Below are 21,816 nucleotides of genomic sequence, written 5' to 3' on the forward strand. Positions count from 1 at the left end.
TTTTAACACTTTTCTCAAACTGCCAAATGCCACAAGAAAAGCCACGGGCATCTGCCACTAATCTGGAAGCCTCTGATAGAAGCTGCTAACTGCACTGATCCACTCACTGAGGATTTCTACGTGCTGAAAATGTTTTTAATTGAAAAAGGAGAAATGGGCTGATTGCTTCATTTGCGAGTCACAAACAGCAAGGATTTGGTCACCTTTCCGTCTGAGCAAAGGAAAAAAAAATGAGAAAAAATTAAAAAAAAAATTCAACAACAAAGTAGTAGAATGAAAGAGGAGGCCCTGACAGCCCTTAGTCGAGAGCTCTGCTGAAAATCTCTAATGCCACAGTACACTGCTGCACCATCACAGCGACTCCATCACACAAAGATGAGACACAGCAGGATGCTCATGGCTGAAGAAAAAAGAGGAAGGTGGAGATACATTCCAAAATGCACTTCAAACTGAACTTTTTTTTTTTAATTATTATTATAGTCAGACATACCATAAAGAGAATTCACAGCACAGCTATCTGAGGAAGAAGGAACTGAATTTTATCCATGCCCTGCTGCAGCTAGAGAATCTGAATGACACACTGAGCCAAGGGCCTTCATCTGTAGGTATGGTAAAGGGAGGATGGTTGGACTAGATGATCTTGTAGGTCCTTTACAACCTTTGATTCTATTAGATCAGTTCCACAGTATTCAAAAGACACATTTCCTTGATGCTGGGCGTCAATCCCCCTTAAGGCAGCTGTGGTCAGTAAAGGTTAAGAGCTGAGACTTCTGGTTTCACTCTAATAATTGACATGTGCAGTTTGGCATGGGAGATTTCAGCTTCTGTTTGAGGACACTCAAGAACTGAATGAGGGGTACAAATGCTGCAGAAGAAGCCACTGTTGAGCAAATTGCTTTGCAAAAATAATCTATGCAAATGGAATCTGCTGCAGTCTCTCCAGTCTAAAATCCAAAGGGCTGATAAATTATGTTCAACATACTACGCATAGAGGCCACCTACAAAGAGAAGTACTATTCTTCTAGCAGGGAAATCTAGTTGGTCTCTCATTTCCTTTCAGTGATTTCTGCCCAAAGCACTGATCTGTCCAAGAGTCCTCATTGTACTTACCCCTCATGGGAATGCTAACTCAATTATATGTTATTTGCAAGGCCCTCTGCTCTGTCTTCAACCAAATAACTAACATACCGGGCTCCAAGGAAGAGAATGGGAAGCTACTTATGGCTCAAGGACATTCAGCACTGCTTTTTTTTTTTTTTTTTTTTTTTTTTAATCAAAGCAGTGGAATGACAGAACAGATGATCAAGAGAAGTATGATGATATCAAAATTTGCCACCTCAGGGCTCCAAAGGACCACTTAAAATACAAGGTCTTCCAAATTATCTTGCTTAAGTATACTGGAATTGTGTAAGCAGAGGCTCAGAAAAGGTCAGCTAGTTATCCTGATCTTCTCTACAGCTGCTTTGCATTTAAGGAACTACAGTCAAACAAAATGAGACACAGCACTGGGCAGTTACAAGTCCTGCTGGTGTCACCTCAGAATACTACAATGTTCTAGTCCAAGTAGAATTGAGGAATTTGGCAAGTTGCCGTAGTATCCATAGGACCATACACCCACACTCCAAGACGTATGGTATACAGTCAAAGACCCACCTGCTAACAAGACTGCAATATCTAAGACCTCATTCTCCTTTCTGGGTAAAAATCCAAACAACAGCAGAATATATAAACTCCTGGGGGAGCAGGAGAGAAGGAACAGAATGGGAAGAGGAAAGCAAATTTATGGCTGATAGGAAATAACTGTTTGCACTACGGACATTTCTTCTCTCTACAAAGGCACAGAAACAGAGAAAAAGAGAAATGCCACCAGAGTGGCCTTTATATTTGTTTAAGAAAATTTAAAAAAACAAACAGATGAAACAAATAATCAGAGATGACTGAACTAATATCCTCAGTTCCCATTTTAGATAGCTCTCACAGGAAAGCTCATGAGCTCAGGCTTCAGCCCAGAGTAATGGTGTAATCAGGAAAGTAAAGGACACATCAGTCTAACTATCCTCGGATATAGAAGTTTGAGGGGTTATCAAAACAAAATTGTAAGCACAGAATTGGTCCAGTCCAGAGTCATATTCAAGTCTTGTTTTAAGTTGTACTGGGCTAAGTACACACACACACACACACACACACAAAAAGCAATTTGTTATATTGTACTTTAAACAACTGAATTACAGTCTACAACAGTTTATCTTACCAAACTCAAAGCATTTCTGCAATACATGAAATAAGGTGCATATGATTTTAAGACATCCAAGAATTTTGTGGTATTAAGACTAGAAGCTGCTGAAAAGGGATGACGGTGATGTGTAAGTGGCAGAGATTAGTACAAGCTTTTATTTACCCAGGTTTTAATTAGTTGTACTATCGTCCTTTTTCAGTTTGATGTTAAATTAAAGGTCCAAGTAGAAATGTACGAAAACGTTAATTGAGAGAGGCATCTGAAGGAGATCTTGATGCCATCAGGGGTATTTGCTCTAACAGCAACATTATGGAATTTGCAGTATTCTTAAAGTAAGACTGTAAAGTGAGGCTGAATAATTGCCAGTCCTGCTTGCTTACATAATCTAATTGAAATTTTACATTCTGGCATAAACTATGAATCCTAAATATAGGCAGCACGGCCTTCTCTTTGGAACCTGCTACACAAATACATCAATTATGACAAGAGTCTTCCAGCCAGCCAGCTCAGGCAGTGACAAGTGTTGCAACATTTCAAGTTACTTCTGTTACCTTTAAGGAATGCAGTATTTTTCATAAGGCAAACATAATGGATAGACTGATTACTTAGTTTATCTACTAATATTTTGTATGTAGCTGGTGATTTACAGTCTTATTGCGCCATCAGCTAAGAAAACATGAATGCAGAATCTGAGTCTTTTGGACATTCACCAAAATCCCATGGTTGCATTACTTTCCAAAATAAAGATTTGACTTGTCGCACAACAGTGACATCAGACATGACTTAACGTGGAAGAAACCACAGTTCCTCATTGCTTAATGTAGACAGTCCCAAATGCAACGTGCCTTTTATCTCTCCTTCAGCCTTTGTATATTAAAGTTTTTCCTTGCAAGTAACTTGGGGAACATAAAACGAAGGGTAGAAGCGGGGCACAAGTGATGACACACAACGTCAGAAGATGAAGAGATGTGCTTACCACAGTAATGCACTTGTTGAATGCAGAGAAGTTGGGGAGAGAGGCTGGGGATGAAGTATGCCTTACAATTACTGTTTCCACACAGAATTCCTTTGAGATCAATAGTGCAAGAATCACATTCATTTTGATGGGTTCCATTTATTTTCAAATGTTATGAAAAAAAGCTGCTGCACATAACACAGGCACTGTAATAGCTTCACTAGAGTTCAGTGGGCATGGTAATTTGGATCACTGTGAAAGCTATTTTTTATTTAAAAAGAAAACAAGCCTTAGAAGTGGGTGGAAGGGCATCAGGATTTAAAGAGGTGTGCTGTATAAAGTCCATCACTGAAACTTTTCAAACAGGAAAAGCAAATACTCTGAAACTAAAGACATGACTATGGTTACAAAGAATTTGTGGACGGGGGGGGGGAACAAAACATTCTGACAAAGCACTGAAACAGCAAAGGGCAATTTAAAGCATGAAGGTAATTCCACTGAAATAAGAGGGGGAAAGGTTTAAACATAATGATATGCCCAGGTTTTATGTTACAAGCAATCAGCTATTTCTCTTCATAAGTAACAGCCTTTTCAAAGTTAAAGAAAATTCGAGAGAATCCTTTTCAATTGCTTGTGAATGTAAAAGCATCTCCTACCTTAAAGTAGGACCCAGAGGATGTAATCTGGTAAAGATTTCTATGTTTGTTCTTAATTTTAGCTTTACAGTTTGTGCATCTTTCCTCTTTTGTGACAAGTACTGGCAGAAATTTAAAAAAAAAAAAAGAAAAAGGCAAAAAGATCTCACATCTCTTATTCCAATATTTCTCTACCTACCTCTCTTATTCTAAAGATCCCATAAGCTTTTTTAAATGAAAATTTCAGAAGCCATTTTGAGCACTATCATCACAGTTCTTTTATGGCCACCTCAAAATCAGATCCAACTTAGAACACCCGTAATTTTTTTCCTCCCTTTGCTTCTCTGCAGCTCGCTACTTGTTCAGCTTGAATTTCTTGTAGCTTCATCCCAAATTGTCTAATCCACTACTGCCTAATACCTGACCAATCGTATCTGACTAGAAGTTACCGAACCATCCTTTAAAAACTTCCGATGGCCAGTTGGAGGTTTAACCACCTCAGGTTCTGAAAGGTTTTCCTAATGCCAACTTAAAACCTACAGTAATATAAACCTGTTATTTTTTATCCCAGTCATCATGAATCACCCATGGATTATTCCTCCTTCCGCCTTTCAACAAACCCTTTAATGCAGAAAAGTCTTACTAACAACTCTCCTTAGCTTTCTTGACAGGCTTCACAACCTCACTCCCTTTCACCCTTCCTCTCTGGACATGTTCTCCAAACCGCCAGTCAATTCCGCTGCCCTCCTCTGAAGTCCTTCTAACTGTCCGTGCTCTTCAGCAGGACTGAAAAGAGCAGCCCCTTCTCCTCATACATCCCAGGTGCCATTTTACTCCTTATACATCCCAGTCAAACGGCCAACATCTGAGCAACAGTGCAATGTTATTAACTCTTGTTTCTTTCCTACAAGTCTGTTAACCAGCTAGTCGTTCTTGATAGAGTATTCTTGCAATTGCCTGTTGAACAGCTGCCCATTTCCTCCAGATTTCTTCTGTCTGCAGCCCTTGTCTTTTGACTGCAACCTACTCTCAGCATACTGCATTCCAGTCACCTGATAGCAGCTTCTTAGACTAGAAAAGTACCGCATAATTAGAAATAATATTACGAATCATGGTGACATACATGCCTATAAAGATTAAATTTTAAAATTAATAATAGTTAATAAGCACCAATTTTGCACCGTCTTCCACCTCAGACACACCAATTATACTTCTGCTCTGGGATATCACAGGAAAACGTATCTCCTGGTTCTGAAGGGAAGCAAGCACACATCTGAGGACAGACACTTGGAAAAGAAGGGGTTGAAACCGTTCAGAAATGAAAACCAATCTGCTCCCCATGGTTTCTCATGAAACTAGAGATGCACATACTCAAACTAACCAGGAAGAGGAGGGCCGGTAAACATAGGCAAGGAAAAATAAATGTTAATTTAAACCATCACTATTCAATAAGAATAAATACCAAGTTCTAAAAGCCTAGATATCTCTCTACTGCTTCCTTCCTAGCCACAAGGCCTGTCAGAGAAGAAAATGAGATTGTTTTGACATAATACAGTCTCGACAAATCTGTGTTGGCTGTTACAATTGGCATATACAATTTGTGATGTCAAAAGATTTATATTGTTGAAAAGGTAAGGCCAATAATTGAAGTTCTGATGGGCCTAAGAAGGGAGTGTCATAATAAAGGAATCACTCAAAGGAACTTGCACAGCAAGCAGTTAAAAATGCAGCTATTACTTAGCCAACTTGCTAAAAGAGAATTACTTTTACTTCATCCTAAATTTATGCACACTATATGGAGGAAAGCATGAGCTAAACGTATAAAACAATATAAATCTCAGGAGAAAAGAAATTCTTTTCCTTTTAACATTGCTCTCCTTGTGTAGCAAACTTGGTGACTGGCAGAACATTTTCAACCAAATATGCACACATACAAAATTACAGATACATCTCACTCCCCCAGTGACTTTATAACATGTTGCTAGGTAACAGTGCATACAAGTCAGGTTTCAAGACCTTTAGTAAGTCACCATAAAATAGCGGCATAGGTCTTTTGCATGAATAATGTACATTTATATCCTTTTTCTGATGCCAATAGATCAGACACTGAAAACATGAATGTCTGCCAAACTGTAAACAATTCCCCATCAACTGCTACATGAAAAACAGCACATCAAAATGTTGTACGTTTTTTCTGTATTCAAGCTTTCCCCTCCTCTCCTGCTTTCTGCTCTCACTTTTGCTACATACAGCCTTCATCAGCACTACTATCCACAGCTGAGCACAGATGATGTAGAGTCACTCAGTGTAAAACAATACAAATTTAATAGACATCAGAAGGACAACATATGGGACAGCTGTCAAACACCAGAAATGGATTTCATGGAGTCTAAATTTGAAACTCAACAAAAAAAACCATGCAGACTCATCCTTGCTTATTTTTTTGTTTATCATAATAATATACCAACACTTTTTTTTTTTTTACTTTTTTTTTTTTCTTTTTTAAATAAGGAAATATTTATGTGGCTTCTTCCAACCCACACAAGAAACTGTTTGTACTAACCCATTTTACTTCCTGCTTACCCTCGGTCTTTTCCCTTTTTGTGACTGGCTCCATGAAGCCTAAAGCTTCATCTCTGCTGTTTCTCCACTCCATTCTATTCCCCCACAGCATTATTATCCCAGAGATCTGGGCAGATGAGGACAGCAACCCTTTCTACCACAACAGAATGCCGTCCTTTCACCTTGACAGGGGAATGAGGGCAGAGCTCATTTATCTGACTTTTTTGTTGTTTTTAATTTTTTTAATTTACTAGAATACAACTTACACTCAACTTAAAGGAAAAAGGTGACCATTTATTCTCTGCTGTAATGGGTACCTTCTATCTCCAAAGTCTAAAACTTGCAACATGGACTGACATCTCCTTGTGAAACAGAATTTTCTTCAGTGACATTTTTCCTGATTTCCTCCTCTTTAAAAATTAAAGGCCAATTCAAACCAAAAAAAAAACCAACCACAAACATCTGGTATGTAGAACATCTCCAACAACAACAGCATTTCCACAAGTCTGAATTCAGTCAAATCAATAAGAAAGCACATAAGGTATAATAGATTTTCCCTAAACACACTCTTCTCTTCAGACTCTCACATACAAATATTCTCACAGCAATAACCTGACAGTGGAAAAACAAACAAACAAACAAACAAAAAAAAAATGTTTTGCATTTGATATGGGTTTCAATTAGAATAACAAAAAAATATATATTTAAAAACTGTTCACGAATCTCTAGGACTATCTTTTTTTTTTTTTTTTTAAATGTTAATAATCAAGCAATGCAGAAGTATTCATACTTTGGCAGGCAGTGACTAGTTAGATATTTTATGCTCCCTGAAAGAAAGGTCACCACTCATTTATTGTTCCTACTTAACAGATGGGTAAAGGCAGAGAAGAAGTTAAGAGCTGAATTTTCTAATGTGCTGGGTGCTTGTGACCCTCAGTGATTTTAAACCAGAACTACAAGTAGTTAGCATACCTGAAAAACACACCAATTGAGACTTGCTGAGGCAATTCTCAGTGAATATCAAAGCCTGGAAAACAAGTTCTCATCCCCAGTTCCAGGTTTCAATAAAAAGCAAAATCCCTCTCCTTTTCTCTTTTCCCACTTCTTCCCCTCTTCCCTCCATCATGCAACTCTTTTTATCCAAAGACACAAGAAATTACAAGTTAAGAAGTTGCAACACTTTGCTCCCTGAAATTCAATGACCTAGCAAACCCAAGGCAAAGGGTTTCTTAGCCCAAGGAAGGAGCAGCTGCTGCTGCTGCTGGCTGCTCAATTACCTGACAGCTTCATAAGAAAATCTGATGCCATCTTGACAGAGATGTCTTGGCTGAATAGTGCTGATGCTGTACTGGCCACAAAGTCAGAGTCTTTCAGCTTTGTGTTGTTGGGGGCTCTGTCAACAGTGCTAAGAGCAAAAGGTGCAGCTGAGATGCCATTGTCATCTTTGGGCTCTTCTTTCACTAGTAAAGGTGGAATACCTCCACTAGCCTGCCCAGCCACATCAGATGTTTTAGATACAGATGCTGATCCCATAAGGTCAGGTCCAACTCCTTCCCTCTGTGGTCCCGGGCAGGAGTCACTATTTAGCTGTGGTGACCCCTTCACCTCAGTTTCTGGTATTTCCTCCTTCACTTTGGATTCTGTCCTGAGGAAATGCTGATGGCAACGCATATGGAGTTTCAGGCTGAAGTGGCGGGAGGAGGTAAAAGGGCATAGCTGGCATTGAAAGGTCTCACCCCTGTCTTGGTGCTGATGAACCTGGTTCAAGAGGTGAAAGATAAAAGCATGTGTTAAGCAGAGCAGTTTACCAGCATTATAGAAATCTCAGCTCCATACTCCTCACTGTTTTAAAACAAGAAAATTTAGCTAATGAGTGAACTCTGCATTCTGAGCACTTGGAAAGATGGCAGATAATAAGAACAGTAGGACTCTTTCACATGTAAGAAACATCTGTTTTCATGTCATGGAAATGATGGGAGTCTGCTTTGAATGTAACAGATCCCAATGACCTGTCAATATGTAAAAAACTTTCAAAATATAGCGAGCAATTTCCTTGTTTAAAACCAAAACTAAGCAAAGAAACTCCAGAAGAACCTATTTGTTACATGTTCTGCTAAGCATGTTTATTCTGTCTAACTTAAAAATTGTTCAGAGGAGCACAGCAAACCATCATTCTGCATAGCAAGATCCACCATCAATTTATGTATCATTAGGGTAAAAAAACCCAACATCTGGCAATACCAAGGCACCACTGAACCACTTGAAATTAATTCCACTAGAAAATAAACTGCTCTGTTATGATAAAATACAAACAGGAGAGCTGCTGTCTGTCAGCTAACTCTATAAATCCATTAAACCAGTTAATCCCATTGCACTTGTATTTTGACTGCAGGCTCTGCCTCATGGAGAGTCTGCATGCTCCAAGGTGACTGTACAACACCCAGAATCCTCACGCTTGATCTTGACACCTCATAAAGAGAACTCCATCCATCCATCTGCAGTGGTTTACGATTACCTATGAAGGCTGCTCCAAAAGTAACGACACCTATTAATTACATTGGCCCATGACATCAGAAGCAGATATTGCTGGTATAGCAGTAGAGATTGAACCTTCCTGACAATACTCCATTACAATTTTTTATTGGGTGACAGAGGGCATTAGAAGGGCAGTCTGACAAAATGGCATCTGGCATGGAAGTGCATATGACACAAAGGTGTGTCACTGAATTCCTCCATGCAGAAAAAAAATGGCACCCACTGACAGTCAATGATGCTAGCTGAATGTTTATGAAGACCTAATGGTGGACTGTGAGCACACTGAGGCAGTGGAGTGGAGCGTTTCAGTGGTAGAAATGCTGACAGTGGGTTTGTTGCTGGTGAAAATGCACAGCTAATGGTGGTGACTATGTTAAAAAATAGTGTTTTGCAGCTGAGAATCTGCTGTATCAAATAGTGTTATTGTGTTCTTTCTACTGCTACGGTTTCCAAAGAAACAAATAGTAGGTATTACTTTTGGAGCATACCTCATATTTAAACAGATATAAACTACGTATAAAAAATTGTGCAGTACACAACTTCTGATCAGCACAGTACTCATGAAAGGAAACGAATAATTGAGCTTGGCATAGTAGTGGCCAGTGCATGGATAAGTTTTTTCTCCATAGCTTCACAAACACATTTTAAACCTTCACAGCAGCGCTCAAGGCTACTCTTTCCCAGAAGGCTGAGAAATACATACACTTGTCCTCTACCAACTGATGACATGCTATCAGGGCAAACTGGCACCAGACTGAGCTCCACACATTCACTTTCACTCGTGACTTGAGAAGGCTGGAAACATTTCAGTGAGACAGAATTTCTGTTGGAAAGCGGCCATTTGTTGAACGCAAAATATTTCACCTGAAACATGGAGGGGTCCATTGAACCCTTAGCAAATCAAACATTGTTCCCTACCCGGCTGGGTGGTGCTCTATTCTAAATTCTCTGGGCTTGGCTCAGAGACAGACATGCCAGAGAATCAAAGCTTGCTGCTGAAGTCTAGAAGCCGAAAAGCTCTGAGAGGTCCAGCTCCAGTCAAAACACAGCTTTCCATGAGGGAGCCTGCCAGGCCTAGCTCTAGTTAAAGATTTTAGCGCTTTCTGGTTTCCCACAGCACTGGGACCAACATCCTGAGAGTCCCAGTGCAGGCTGTGGGGGTAGCAACAGCATTTTCCAAATAAAACTTTGTCAAAATTCTGATTGGAAGAAGTTTCCCACAGTAAAAGATTCAGCCAGATTTGTTCTTTATATAGCAAGAGGAATTCAGTCACAAGATGACATCTACCATTCCCAGCTCTATACACAGTGGACTTGAACACAGGTCTCCAAAAATGTGAAGTTGTGAGACCTCCTTTTAGTCTTCTTGGCATTCAGTGAAAACATATTTCACTAGTGCTGTGCCAATTTGCACTCAGTGGTTCCTCGAGGGCTCTGGAGATTACGTGCTAAACAAACAGCTACAATTTCCTGTGGTCTGCCACTTTATAGAAAGAAATTCTCAGTGTTGTATAAGCATGACATTTACAAAGTCATTTTTGAATCTTAAAGTTGCACCTGACAACAAAAAAAAATATTAAAATGGTTATAGGTTAGCATTAGCTTTTAAAGTAATAATCTTGCAGAAGAACAGCAGCACAATAATTTCTAAACATTAATAGGTTACAATGGAAATGCCAACCAGATTGGCCATCCACACTACTGAAAACAGGATGGTCTGTAAGCACAGCAGCATGTAAGCACTTTCCTTCACTAAGAGCACCAAGATGTACTAATGGTAGCAAGCACTCTCACCATGGCAACTTTCTCTCTTACACCCACTGAGATCTTGTATGCCAGAGTTTGTCTCCAGGATCCCCACCAATCTACATTTCCCTGCCTGCATATTTAACCACTTCTTCTGGAGGCCCTGTATCAGAACCATCAATACGATGCCTTCACGAGGCTGTCACCACTGCAGTTGGTGGAAAAGTCTGTGTGGGAGCCACCTTCTCTGCCCAGGCGCAGGGAAAGACACCCTGCAATATCTTTTGAGAATCAATGAGAATGGGGAGACTTATTCATCTGAATTGCGTTTCCCTCCTGTCCAAATACAAGAGAAGTATCACCAATGAATTTCTCCTATAATGAAATGTTTTATAGCTTGTAGCCAAAGAACGACAGAATTCAAAAGATTTTCAAGCTGTTGGAGCAGGTCCAGAGGAGGACTTTCCTATGAGTAGAGTTGAGGCAGCAGCTACTTGTGGCAGAATAAACAAGAAACCCTCCAGAGCTACACAGAAAGACAATCACGGGAGAGGTCCAGGTCACACAATCCAACAGGCCGCCTTCTCCCTCCAGCAAATAGATCTTATACTGTGTTAATGCTACCCAAGCCACCAGATGTCCTCTTCAGACTCAGCCAGGCTACTTCTTGTAGTGGCAGGGCTACTACAATGTCCCTGAGCCAACTCCTGTCCAGTGCTGAGAGGAAGAAGCCCATTTTTTTCTTTTTCACCTCTATTTTTCTTCTCTACCACATGCATTATTTTGATTTCACCCTCTTTTTAGACCTGCTAGCCCCATTCTTTACAGTTTCTTTCTTCAAAGGGAGAAGAAAGTTCTTGCCATCCCACCACTCATTTTCACTGTCATGTTTTAAAACATTTTCTATTACTAATATATCTTTTTAATACACAACATGCATCAGAAGTGATTATCAAAAGGGGCAGCCCACCATACGTTCATAACAGTGTCGTAATATTTTTGGTGTTGTTTCAGTTCTATTCTATGCATATTTGAATATCTGACATGCTTTTTAACCACTGCTGCATATGCCAAGAAGAGGAATGCATTGAACTGTCTGCAATGATACCCACATGTTTTTCCTGAGTAGTTACAGTTTGCTATATTAAAGACAGCGAGGTGTGTGATTAGTTTAAGACTGCTGTTTCCAAGACACACTACCTTGTATTTGTCAACAGTAACTTCATTTGCCTTTGCATTTGTCTGCCAGCAAGTTCAAACCCTTTCAAGTTTTTGCCTTTTCTATTCTTGATTCATGTACATAAGGTCGTATCATTTACAATTCTCTTACCCTACAGCCATCATTTTGTGCAGATTACATTTGTTAAAATACGCACAATTCCACTCTTAGAAATGGAACACCCTCTGATAGCCTTTTGTCATGATTAACATTGATAGTTTCGTCCTACCCTTTGTTTTACCATTTCTTGGTAAATTTCTAATTTGCTGCAGTACATCACATTGTTTAATTTATTTGGCAGCTTCTCAATGAGAAGTTTTGCCAAAGGCTTTTGTAAAGGCCAAATAAATTTCATCTGATTCTCAAGTCCATGATTTTCTTGACATGCTCAAAACATCCTAGTGGAAGAACACACGACTTTCTTTTACAGAAGCCACATGTCCCTATCGTATCTCATTATTCATATCATTGTATATATTCTGTTTTTTGGTTTTTTTTGGCCAACATACTAATATTTCTGGTATCACAAGCAGTTTGTTAAATCAACTTTTCATCCTTATAAGCAACATCCTGACCAATTTACCAACCAGTTAAAAGTGATGTGATCCCACCTACCTGCAAAACAGGTAGAGGAGGTGAGAGAAACAGTGACATAGGCCATTTTATAGCACACATCAGGTAGATTTTCACTTGTCCCCTTCCTTATATTTGGGCACAGATTTTCCCTTCTACTTATGAAGCACAGGAAGGGAAGGTTTGGCATTTGTCTTTGTGGAACTCAAGGTTTTATTGCTTTTTGTTTGTTTGTTTTGTTGATTTGTCTTTTTTTCACACTTGGAATAAGAGATGATATTTTTTAAAGAACACAAACCCCTAAGCAAAATTAGAATGTTGAGTGAGCGAGCGTGAATGTTTGCTTCTGGCTACTCACTCTGACTTACTTTCAGGGTTCTTCTTATCAGTTTTTTCTTTACCTATTATAGGTTTTCTTTTTCTCACTTACTTTGTTTGATGCAAACTAACATTTTCACGAGGGATCTCTCTTAAGCAACCACTATAGCCAATAACAACTACAACTTGCCCTTTTACCAATACTTGTCTTCCCACCTATTCTTTGCATGTTTGTTCTTGGTTGGCTCTTTTTCAGACCTTGTAGCAAAATGTCTTGCACTAAGACTGCATTGAGGTACTCGATAGGTCTGTATTTTGCATCTTTCGAGTGTGCTCTACCACTACATTTCTGATAAGCTCCTTCATTTTCAAAAGTTTATAAGACTAGTTCTGGTATGATCCTTCACTTCAGGATACGTACACTATTAATACTTTCTTTTTGAAATTGTTTCCTTGCTTTGCTTAAAGAATGAAGGAAAATAAGGCTTTCTGCAAGACCAGACTACACACTGAAAATATATAAATAATATACATATACAACATGTATAAAATTATTTCATCTGAAAGATTTTAAGACAGCAATGCATTTCATGTCTTACTCTTGTACCATATGCAAGAAGTGCCAAGATTAAAAGGCAAGTATTTTAAGTAACCTGTGGTATATATCTGTGTCTTGGGGCACAGATTTCTGTTGCTGAAAAGCCGTGTAAGTTTGTATTACCTCCCCTAGCTGAGGTGAGGTAATGGAATCATAGGAGTCTCTTGTGACTCTTTAAGGTTAGCTTAAACAAAACTAAACAGAAAACTCTCACATAAAATGGAGCCAATCTCCTTCTCAATATGAAGATGCTTTAAAGTAACCTGTTCTGTCTTTCACCAAAATGGATTATGAATGTTCATTCAGTCTTCTGAACTTTGCTAAGAAAGAAAAAGATACAAGCAAATCACTAAGGGGCGAGGGGAAGGATAGTAAGGACCTGTTTACATTCTTCAGAGTCTTTCCTCATTCTCACTATTGTGTTATCAATAGACCCCCTAATCAGTAAGTGTATTATAATACTCTGACTATGACAGAAGTATTAATCTTAGATCATACTGTATAGTCCTTCACAAGAAAGCGAAACAGGAAGATACTATTTTCAAGCATCTCATTATCTGCTTGCTGCTGCATTTGCCTTTTCTGCTAAGCTTAATCTTCCATTTCTTCATTTTCTACCATAACACCATGCTTCAGCACACGTTCACAACACCAAACTTCTTTTCCACTGTTAGAAGAGCTGGCTCGCTCATTTCTGCATTATGTCTATATGGCAGCACAAGGAACATTTATAGGTATTATTTTTGGCCTTATGCTTCTCTTCCTTGTTCCCCTTTCCAAGTACTCAGGCTAATATCCTGTTGCTTTCTTGGAACGTATCTGCATGATCTCACAGCCTAACCTTCCACCAATTGCTGAGGAAGATATGTATATGATCCAAAGATACCAATTGGCCAAAATCTGACTGATGCTAGTGGCACTGCTCTGAGGTAAATTTAATTCCCACTTCCCCACTAGTAAAAACAGAAAGGCCCGAAGAAGACACCTTGCTAAATTACACCACCCCTTTCTGTTGCCTTCAGCAGGTTCAGAACTAGCATTTAAGTTATTTTTTCACTCAAAAAGAAAATAGTGTACTCAAATTGAGTATGCATTTAGATAAATGGAGAAGAAGACTTAAAGAAAAGCCTTGCTGCCTGCCAGGACAAGAAACCTCTCTCAGAAGCCCATTCACTTTTTCTGTGTTCACTTCCAGTACCCTGTGGGCCCTGGGAAACCACACTATGGTACCATAATCAAGTCCTGAGATGCTACTCTCAGATTCCTAGGAAGAAGGGCCAAAACTTGCGGTTATGCAAGCACTATAATTTGTCTCCAAAATAGACTAATAAAATTCTGTACTGTGTCTATTTTAGGACTTTTCTAAGGTGCCTATCACTGTGTAATTTAAATGCCATATAACAATTATAGATAAAACTACATGCCTTAAAAGGCAATTCACTCTGTCTGTCTTGCTCATTGCGTGGAAACATTCCTTCCGCTTCCCTTCTTCCATTTTACTTCCTTGCCTTCAGTTGCAAGCTGGCCAGGCAAAGCACCTGGAAGAAAGCTTTCATCAACATGGTGGGTAGCACATGTAGATCTGAGCATGGTCAGGGCTGGAATCTATCCAACTCTCTCTATCTATTAAGATTTTCTTCAGCAGGAGACAAGATATCAAAAATGCTGACATATATTCCTGGCCAATGAGTTTGGTGCCTTATAACTGCCAGAAAATAACAGATTATTTATATTATATAGACATTATTCATTAACCTAAATATACACAGAATATGGGAGTCCCGTATGAACACACACACAAAACCATTAACGGAAATTAATCTCTAAACTCTCAGATTCAATGGAGAATGCCTACAAGAACACAGGAAAAAAAAAGAGAAGGTACTCCAGCTCAGAGCTATGATGCCTGAGAGGAAATAAAGACAATATTATCAGATTTCGAAGACTGCAGCTGGGCAAAACATCTCAACAGGTTTTGTCTGTCATCCTGATCAATGGAACATAAAACATAAAATTAAAGAGCAGCATTAATGAAAAAAAAAAAAAAGAAAAAAAAAAAGCTGAGCTTGTGATAACATAGTAGAGTAAAAAAAATGACTTATAATGACAAACACCATCCTAACACCGTAATTTTGCAGTCTCACCTGCAGCTGCTGTTGATTCATGGGGATAAAGAGAGGAGTGGAAAGCTAGAGGCAGCTCTGACTTCATGGGGTTCCTGCCAGGAAGGAGATAAGACCAGGTAGCTCCCAGAGGATTTGGGGACAATGAAAAGAATGAAATAACCAACTGAAGTTGCCAGAACGCTACATCCTAAATCCCAGCTGTGCTGTACTATTTCTGATGTGTATTCACTCAATTTTGAACACTGTTAGCTTAAATATACGTGTTTTAAAACCTCACATTTATTTAGATACAGATTTAAAAGCAGCACGTTTTTATAATGAGAAAATTAGTGTGTTTTTCTATTTTCATTTCTGGTATCAACATATATTTTTTATCAAATGGAACTCAAAATACATCTGACACTGCTGTTGAACAAATGTCTAACGTCTATATTTCATTCATCTACTATGATGCAAGTATTTCAGCTTTACACAAATTCTGACTTGATAGGCAATGTTTTTATGAATGGACTATGTGAATGAGGAAAGTGTATGAAACCCTTGGAAAATAAAGTAGAATATTATCTTGCAAATATCTGTACTCATGATTTTATGCAACCTATTCGTAAGACTGTAACAAGAATAACAGACCAAATACCAGTCAATTAGTTTTATAAAGCAGTTGGCTTCATCTCAAATAAAGAAGTTTTACTATCAAAGATCACTGAGTCCATCATGACCTGCATGACTAGACTGCACTGACTGAGGAGACCTAGAATCTTACCTACACAATAAATGTAAAAGAGATTCAAAATGAGCTCAAATTAAGCAATAATCACCATACTAATGAATAATAACTACTACTGTTACATGTTTTTACCAGGATTTGTTTTAAGACAACGTAGGTTTGGTTAATTAAGGTGTTTATGATAGGCAGGGAGCAGAGAAGACTACAAGGGCTTCAGAGATCCACCAAAATGATAGCACACAGAGACAGCAAAAATGTTCTTCATTTCTTCCAGCATCCTATCTATGACTTCCTATGGAAATCATCACATGAAAAAGTAAGGGGCAGGCCCCTAACCCTGTAAATAATAATTCCAAAAGGGTACAAAATGCAGAGACTAAGAATTTCTGCAGGGAATAACAGAGATATCTTTCATAAAACACAGGACAATAACAGGCCTCTGCCAAAGAAGAGCAAATTCTCAGGTGATGCATGCTTCTGTGCAGACTGTCAACAACTGAAAACAAAAAACTCATTATATTTAGTTCTCATTCTTTCAGGTCTTCTATTTAGGATGACCATCTAAGCCCTCTAGTAAACACTGAATACCAAGTCCTAAAAACAAACAAACAAACACTCCAAGCCTACTTGGAACTGATTAAGTTCAGCATAATATGCTAAGGATGCCTGGGAATGGTGCACTGATTTACAGTAGGAGAAGAAAGAAGTAAGCTTTCAGACTTCAGGAGGATGATTTCAGAACTAGCAAGGACCTAAAATGCAGCACAATCTGCTACTGTGATCAGTGGAATCATCTGATCTAAAACTTGACAGTTACTCAGGTCTAAACAAGGTGAGACTCATGTCCAGCCAACTCAAGATTTTGCAATAGCAGCACAGAAAAGCTGAACTGACATTTCTTTCCCCGCCATACAGTGTGAGACCTGCTGTCCAAAACAAACAAAATGTAAACTGTAATAAAATATTTCAGTGGTATTATAACAGCTCAACTGCATTAACATAGAAAACTCTTTACCCTTTAGCTTCTTTATCCATGGATGAATGGGCTAGGTACCATTTTTACTTCACCAAGCATGCCATACTGTATGTGAAGATTTGGTACTTTGTACTTTGCAATCATACAGTATTTCTGCTAAATAGACTTGTTCTTCTAAATTTCTTTTACATTTCTATATTTCTTTATATCAACACAAATGTTAGTTAAGCTTCTTTCGGAGCCTGAAGCGTAGGCTGATTTAGAAACATATCTTAAGATTAGTAAAAACATTTCAAAACAAAACATTACAGTATAACCTGTTTTTCATCATTTTGGATGCTTTATTTTTGGAGTATCTGCAGTTAAAAACCATGGCAAGAATAAAACTAAAACTGCAGAGCTGTAGGCAAAGTTTCAGCATTCACTTAGTATCTGTCTGCCATTGCAGTACGCTAACATGCATCCAGAACTACTGTGTTTGCATGGTGTCACATCTCAGCTAATATCCCCACTTCTGGTGGTTTGAGGTCCGTAACTAAATCTGTCACAGACAACTCGTGCTGCATCACGTGGACATAGACCAAGGCAGTTTCCACACAACATAAAATGGAAAGGCAAGCAAAGGAAAAGAATTTATTTCTTTATCTGTTTACGGTGTCCTTATTTAAATAAAGACATACTTGTAGCATGAACAGTGAACTTTACTTCTTGCCAATGCTACTGAAGTATGTTCATTGCACTATCATTCTTTGATTGACAAGTCAAATGTTTTGATAGTCAGTAAACACATCCCTTACCTTCATGTGTGATTTGAGATTGTCCTTACGCGCACAGCGAAATGGACAGAGTGGGCACTGATGACTTTTCAAACCTGTATGAATCACCATGTGCCGTTTCCAGTAACTCTTCCTCTTGATAACCAAACCACAGATTGGACACTGGAAAGGTTTTCCTCCTTCTTCTTCTGAGGCTTAGCAGAAGGGGGAAAAGAAAGAGAGGAGCCTTTACAGACACTTGTTGAATGCTTTTCTCTTGTAAACATACCCAAGACACCATTTTTCAGTGCTAGAATTTCATCTGCAAACGTTAAACAACAACACATACCTGAAATTTCAGTTCCTCCCCCTGCATGTCCCTTTCCCAGTTAATCTAGTTATTCTCCCTCTAAGAAAGGTCACGATAATTTTATAAAGGTTAATGCCCCAAACATCCTTTGGCTAATCAGTAGGGGATGCTATTCTGTCTCACCTGGTGCTAATGTTCCTTATAATTTAGCAGAACTGAGATGGATGTCTCTCATAATCATCATTTATCAGCCTCATTTCCTATCAAATGCCAGTTGTAGTTGGGTACGGAAAATATGCTTAATTGTTCAAAAATGATCCATTCCCATATTCGATGGTTAGTCAGGAGAGCATGGGGGATATAAAACACAGAGCAATTCAGAGGTTAACTGGTAAGCATGCTGGCCTTGCATCTCACTTATGTTTAACAGGAGAATTGTTTAACTATGCCTCAAGCGGATGCTGCCGCAACATCAGCCATCAGGAATCCCAGGGTCATGGGTTTCCTTCTACTCTGCTAGCCACCAGGACATTAAATCCACTGCTTTCCTAAACATTCTCACTCTGCTTTACTTTCCTAAGATACTAAAAGGATTTGGTGGCATTTGTCAAGTAAATATGGCTAGTCCACTGTGTGCGAAACCATCTCAGTGTTGATGGAAAGAGAAAATTCCTTGCTGCTGACTATACACAACTAACCATTCATTCTTCCCCTCATCACAACTTCCTCTGCTTATTACAAAAGCCCAGGATTACTACAGAATTTGAAGCCTTTTTTTTTGAGACTGTTTTCAAATATCCAGAGCTCAATAATACCTATCCCTGATAGGTATTAATTCTGGAATTTCTCTCAGAATATTTCACCTCTTTTTTTTTTTTTTTTTTTTACCAGTTATTTCCTACTGATAAGAATGTAGCAAACACCAGATTCCTTTGATGAGGAACTAAGTAGTACAAACCTCCAGAAAGATTTATAATATCCTCAAAAATAATTCCTCCCATTAAGTGGGAAACCAAGACTATAATTCTACCAATTATGTACCCATTATCTAAATGCAAAAAAAGGACACATAGACAAAGCATGCACTTCTGCCATTTTAGGAATTCTACTCGTGAAATTTTCTATCACACTCAACTTATTATCAAAGTGTTCCCCTCTCTGAATCTCTAAAGAATGTGCCAAAACCAATGCTATAATTTCTTGTTTCAATTGTTTAGCATCTTTACTTCTTCACAAAATAAAAAATGTGAGAAAGGCAATACAAAGAAATATATATTCTTAGCATTTTTTCCTATCATTTATTTCCCTTTTCTCATTATCATTATCATTCTCCAGGATCTGACTATCATGAAGGATTCAGAACAGAAATGTTTTATAAGCCTTCTATAACTATTTCTCCTGGCCATTAAGAACAAATCTGCAAACAAGATGAACCAATAGCACTTTAGCACTTCACAAAAGAGCTGGACCAAATACCTTCTGCCTCCTGGGCAGCACAAGGAGGGGCTGAGTAGCTGGGCAGGAAGGAAGGCAGGCAGGTCATGCACACACACTGCACCCTGAGCAAGCCTTAGGGTGAGGAGGGAAGGGTGGATGTGGTGCCGGGCAGTGGAGCTGCAATCTTTTGTCAAGATATGGTACAACACGTGGTTCTTTTGGGAGAAATGGTGAAGCCAAGTGGTAGCCCACCATTGCTTCTGGATGTCATGAGTGGCCTGAGTGTGTTAGCACTATCTTTGGCAAGCAGCAGCTCATTTCAGCCTTCCCTCTGCCTCTGGGCTTACAATGCATATAAATATCTAAAGGGCAGGGGCAAAATAGATGGGGTCAGGCTCTTTACAGCAGTGCCCAGTGACAGAACAAGGGGCAAAGGCACAAACTTGAATACAGGAAGTTCCATACAAACATGAGAAAGAACTTCTTTACTTTGTGTGTTACAGAGCACTGAAACAACCCAAAAGGCTGTGGAGTCTCCTACCCTGGAGATACTCAAAACCCACCCGGATGCTTTCCTGTGTAAACTGCTCTAGGGAAGCAGATGATCTTCAGAGGTCCCTTCCAGCCCCTATGACTTTGTAATTCTGTGACTTCACCAATAATAATGTCAATTAATGGCAAATGGGATTTACATCTACCTTGTTCAAAGCTCAGCCATGTTAGTTCTTTACTTAATATACCTTAGCAAAAGGAAAAAAAAAATGGTGTCTTCAGCTTTCCTTCACTTACACTGACATCTATTTTATGTCACACATCAATTACTTGGAAAAAATGAAGAGAGAATTAGCCAGGAAGAAAATCTGGGGAAAAAAACTACAAGCATCACAGACAAAAAGTCATTACCAAGAAAGTATTCAGTCAGTAACAAATAAAAAAGGGTGTGCTGCCTATACTCTTTCAGAAATGGCATCAGAATTTTAACAGAGATTACAGGCTTCCTTTTAAGTTTGATCCAAAACATGTAAGCACTTAATAAAGCTGGCAATACTAGCAAGTTGTCTCTAACAAAATTAGCCTTCTCTTCACCATTTCACTCTAATCCATACAAGTAATGATCAAGCCCACCAAAGCCAACCTGCACCATCAGTGTGATGATGTTCTTGTAAGCCACAGCTCCAGCTTCTTGCCTGTAACACGTCTGACCAAACAGCTCTGCAGCAGGAATACTCTTGTTATTAACATCTGCCTCTATATAACCTCCATCTTTGCTGTTCCTTACTTGCCGACATCTAATTAATCTTACAGAGTATCGATCTTATTACCAAAGCAAGATGTTGCTGGTGGGTAAGTAAAACAGATTTGTAACAACAAAGTAAAGTCACCAATGCCTTAAATACTCTAAGCAGGATAGGGGAGCAAAATCCATGCCTATTGGTCATACAGTCTTAACTCTGGGTGCAAACCAAAAACCCTGTCTCAAGAAGCAACCAGACACACAATAACAGATACAGCATTATAAAGTGAGATATTGTTTTTTTGCTTTTCATGCCATAATGTCATAGATGCAAAAGGAATTGAGAATGTGTGACATTTATTTTTATGGTAAAAATACACATGTTCCACTACCCTATACAACTTTTACAGAATTTTCCAATCAAAGGTCACTTCTGACCTTTTTGACTAACAGTGACCTTTTTTTTTGTGAGCTGCATTCCTCCATGGCCAAAGGAAACAAGGAATTTAGCTTTCCACAGTCAACAAGATACGCTAACCAGCAGCTCGCTTTTTGTTTTCAGTTGGTTAATTATTTAGAAAGGAAAAACTTAATTGTGTATTAGAAAACCGACTTAGAAGATCTTTTGTTATGAACATTACACTATAAAGTCAGCTTGGATGCCAACTGGCACTGGCCCAGTGCGTATAAACTGAAAGGAAACACCCTTCCTCTTGGGATCTCAGTCCCATATATTATAAAAAATGAATTGTTGTTCCTTGGTTACCAAGAACCTGAGGCAGTTGGCCCCTATTGTTATCTTTCAGCAGTACAGTAAGCTAGGGCCTTCAGCAAAGAGAACAGTTGCTGGCAATTTGCTGCATCAGAGCTAGTT

At 38.8% G+C, this 21,816-nt stretch overlaps 1 protein-coding gene across 18 annotated transcripts in view; it reads right to left on the minus strand.

The window, feature by feature from the left end:
• Positions 1–21,816, minus strand: part of ZNF827 (zinc finger protein 827) — a 102,790-nt gene that overhangs the window by 51,336 nt on the left and 29,638 nt on the right. For 15 of the 18 annotated variants that reach the window (XR_014945744.1, XR_014945749.1, XR_014945747.1 and 12 more), the window contains exons 3-4: positions 18,004–18,176; positions 7,666–8,146 (exon numbers count right to left, since the gene is read on the minus strand). Coding sequence is in view for 10 of the 18 variants with exons in the window: in XM_085546446.1 (XP_085402572.1) it covers positions 7,666–8,146; positions 18,004–18,176 (654 nt within the window). In the remaining 8 variants the exon portion in view is untranslated. The remainder of the gene's footprint in view (positions 1–7,665; positions 8,147–18,003; positions 18,177–21,816) is intronic. The other 3 variants (XM_085546450.1, XM_085546449.1, XM_085546440.1) reach the window with 2 other exon arrangements.

The sequence above is a fragment of the Coturnix japonica genome, chromosome 4 (genome assembly GCF_054131305.1).
Source record: "Coturnix japonica strain WE chromosome 4, WE-NBRP24, whole genome shotgun sequence".
NCBI lineage: Eukaryota > Metazoa > Chordata > Aves > Galliformes > Phasianidae > Coturnix > Coturnix japonica.